We start from the raw sequence: 2,444 nt of genomic DNA on the forward strand, positions 1-2,444 counted from the left end.
GTAGAGAAAATAGTGCAACAATGACTGATTGGACACCCAAAATCTCTATAAATGTTCATTAAAATTAATAAAATTTAATTTAAAAAAGGGAAAAAAGAATCATTTTGATGTCATCGTAACTGAGGCATAAATTGATGGAAAAGGAGGTGAGCTTGTCATCAGCTCTCTGCAGAAGTGTAACTTGAAGAACCTTGAAAACGATCCTTCTTGTAAGTGCTGCAGAAATAACTGAGTGAGGACAGAGCCCCATACACAGAGGACTTACCTGAAGCCACGCACCTGGTAGAGACAGGGCAGGTGGTGCGTGTGCTCGCCCGTCTTCTCTCTTCCTCCTCCACGTTCAGCTCAGGCAGCATCTTTATGCTGTGTATAGAGCTGGGGCTCGTTTGCCGCCAGTCTTAGTGCAGAGAACGGTCTGTGTCCAAGGTCTCACTGGGGGACAGCGAGTGCAACACGTCCTCAGCAGCACAGCTTTCACCCCACGGCCGACGTGGTGGTCAGCTGCCGTGCCCTTGCACACCACTCGGGCCTGGCATAGAAAATGCCACCTGCCTGGCGTGCCTGTTGGTCTCTGTCACTGAGTTACGCGGTCAGGTAGCGACTGAAGCCCAGTGGAGAGTCTCTGAGTCCGAGCCAGGCAGCAGTGGGTCTGATTGCTTTTGGTTCCACCATCCTCTGCTTGCTTTCTGGGCAAGGACTGCCCCCTGACGGACCCCCATGAGGACGGAGGGGGTCTCGAACCGTTGCAGGTGTCAAGTCACACAGTGCTGCTGGAACCACAAAGCCCCCCTGTTGGCTTCAGTGATCAGAACCTCCTTCCTCACGGTTTCGGGGCTGGACGTCAGCATTCAGGGCTGTGGAGAGTTACGTCTGGGTGACAGTCCTCATGTGCTCGAGTCCCGTGTCTCCAGTGCCTGTTTCTTGTGGTGATCTCCGTATGCCACCGTCTTCCCCTTTTTGCCTTTGCTCTGTGCCTTGTCTGCTCTTATACCTGGGAGGTGAGGGTTTGAGACATGTGATGCAGTGGTCGTATAAGAATGGAAACCCTGCCCCAGTTGGCGTGAGGGCCACGGGGCAGAGTTAGGAAATATAACTCGTGTGGTATGAGGGGACTCTGCTTGGCCTGAGATGGGGCATCCATGGCCTTTTAACAGGCATGTCTGCTCTGTGATGGGTGGAGGCTGTGGCCTATGATGGGGTGAGTGTGGCCTTTGAAGGGGTAGCCATGACCTGTGATGGACATCCGTGGCTGGTGTGTAACGGGGCATCCACAGCCTGTGACGGGATGTCTAAGGCCTGTGATGGGGTGTCTGTGGCCTGTGACATTATGGCTGTGCCCTAGGGAGGAGTGGCCACAGCCTGCGTGTAACGGGGTGTCTGTGATGGGATGTCTAAGGCCTGTGATGGGGTGTCTGTGGCCTGTGACAGGATGGCTGTACCCTGGGAAGGAGTGGCCATAGCCTGTGTGTAACAGGGTGTCTGTGGCCTGTGACGGGATGGCTGTGCCCTGGGAAGGAGTGGCCACAGCCTGTGTGTAACAGGGTGTCTGTGGCCTGTGACGGGATGGCTGTACCCTGGGAAGGAGTGGCCACAGCCTGCGTGTAACAGGGTGTCTTTGACGGGATGGCTGTGCCCTGTGAAGGGGTGGCCACAGTCTGTGTGTAATGGGGCATCAGCGGTCTATGACGTGTGCTTGTGCAGCTCTGATCTCTGACCAGTTCCCCATCGCACTGTGCCTCAGCCTCCAGGAAGTCATTTGTGTTCGAGCTGAACGAATGCGCCTCCAGCCGCATCCTGAAGCTGGAGAAGGAGAACCAGAGCCTGCAAAGCACCATCCAGGGGCTGCGGGAGGCGTCCCTGGCCTTGGAGGAGGGCAGCCTCAGGTGTGGGGAGCTGGAGAAGGAGAACCAGCAGCTGAGCAAGAAGGTAACCCTGAAGCTCCCACCCCAGCCTGTACCTGTACAAGGTGACAGGGTGCAGGGTGGAAGGGCTGTTCAGGAGGTGGGAGCCATGCAGGCAGGTGGGGCGAGCTGTGTAGAGAGGCAGGCAGACAGGAGGGTGCTGTGAAAGGGGGCGTCCAGGGAAGAGGGGCTTTGCAGGGTGGGAGTTGCATGAAGGGAAGAGGTGGGCTGTGCAGGACGGGAACCATGAAGGGAAGAGGGGGAACTGTGTAAGGAGGCATGCAAGGAAGAGGGGACTGCAGAGAGTATGGAGGGACAAGGCTGTGCAGGAGAGGTACATGCAGGGGAAAGGGAGCTATGCAAAAAGGGGGACCATGAGAGAAGAGGGGGACTGTGCACAGGGACATGCAGGGTAGAGGGAACTGCAGAGGGCATGGAAGGAAAAGGGGGCTGTGCTAGAGGATAACATGCAGGGAAGTGGGGGGCTGTGCAGGAGAGGGACATGCAGGGAAGGGGGGCTGTGCAGGAGAGGGACATGCAGGG

At 56.5% G+C, this 2,444-nt stretch overlaps 1 protein-coding gene and 1 pseudogene across 1 annotated transcript in view; both read left to right on the forward strand.

Moving 5' to 3' along the window:
- Positions 1-930, forward strand: part of LOC102855805 — a 2,525-nt pseudogene extending 1,595 nt beyond the window's left edge.
- CCDC88C (coiled-coil domain containing 88C) overlaps positions 1-2,444 on the forward strand; it is a 180,324-nt gene that overhangs the window by 122,367 nt on the left and 55,513 nt on the right. The window contains exon 13 of the mRNA XM_006879117.1: positions 1,742-1,926. Within this exon, the coding sequence (XP_006879179.1) occupies positions 1,742-1,926 (185 nt within the window). The remainder of the gene's footprint in view (positions 1-1,741; positions 1,927-2,444) is intronic.

The sequence above is a fragment of the Elephantulus edwardii genome, unplaced genomic scaffold, assembly GCF_000299155.1.
Source record: "Elephantulus edwardii isolate Elephantulus edwardi_28Jun2011 unplaced genomic scaffold, EleEdw1.0 scaffold00002, whole genome shotgun sequence".
NCBI lineage: Eukaryota > Metazoa > Chordata > Mammalia > Macroscelidea > Macroscelididae > Elephantulus > Elephantulus edwardii.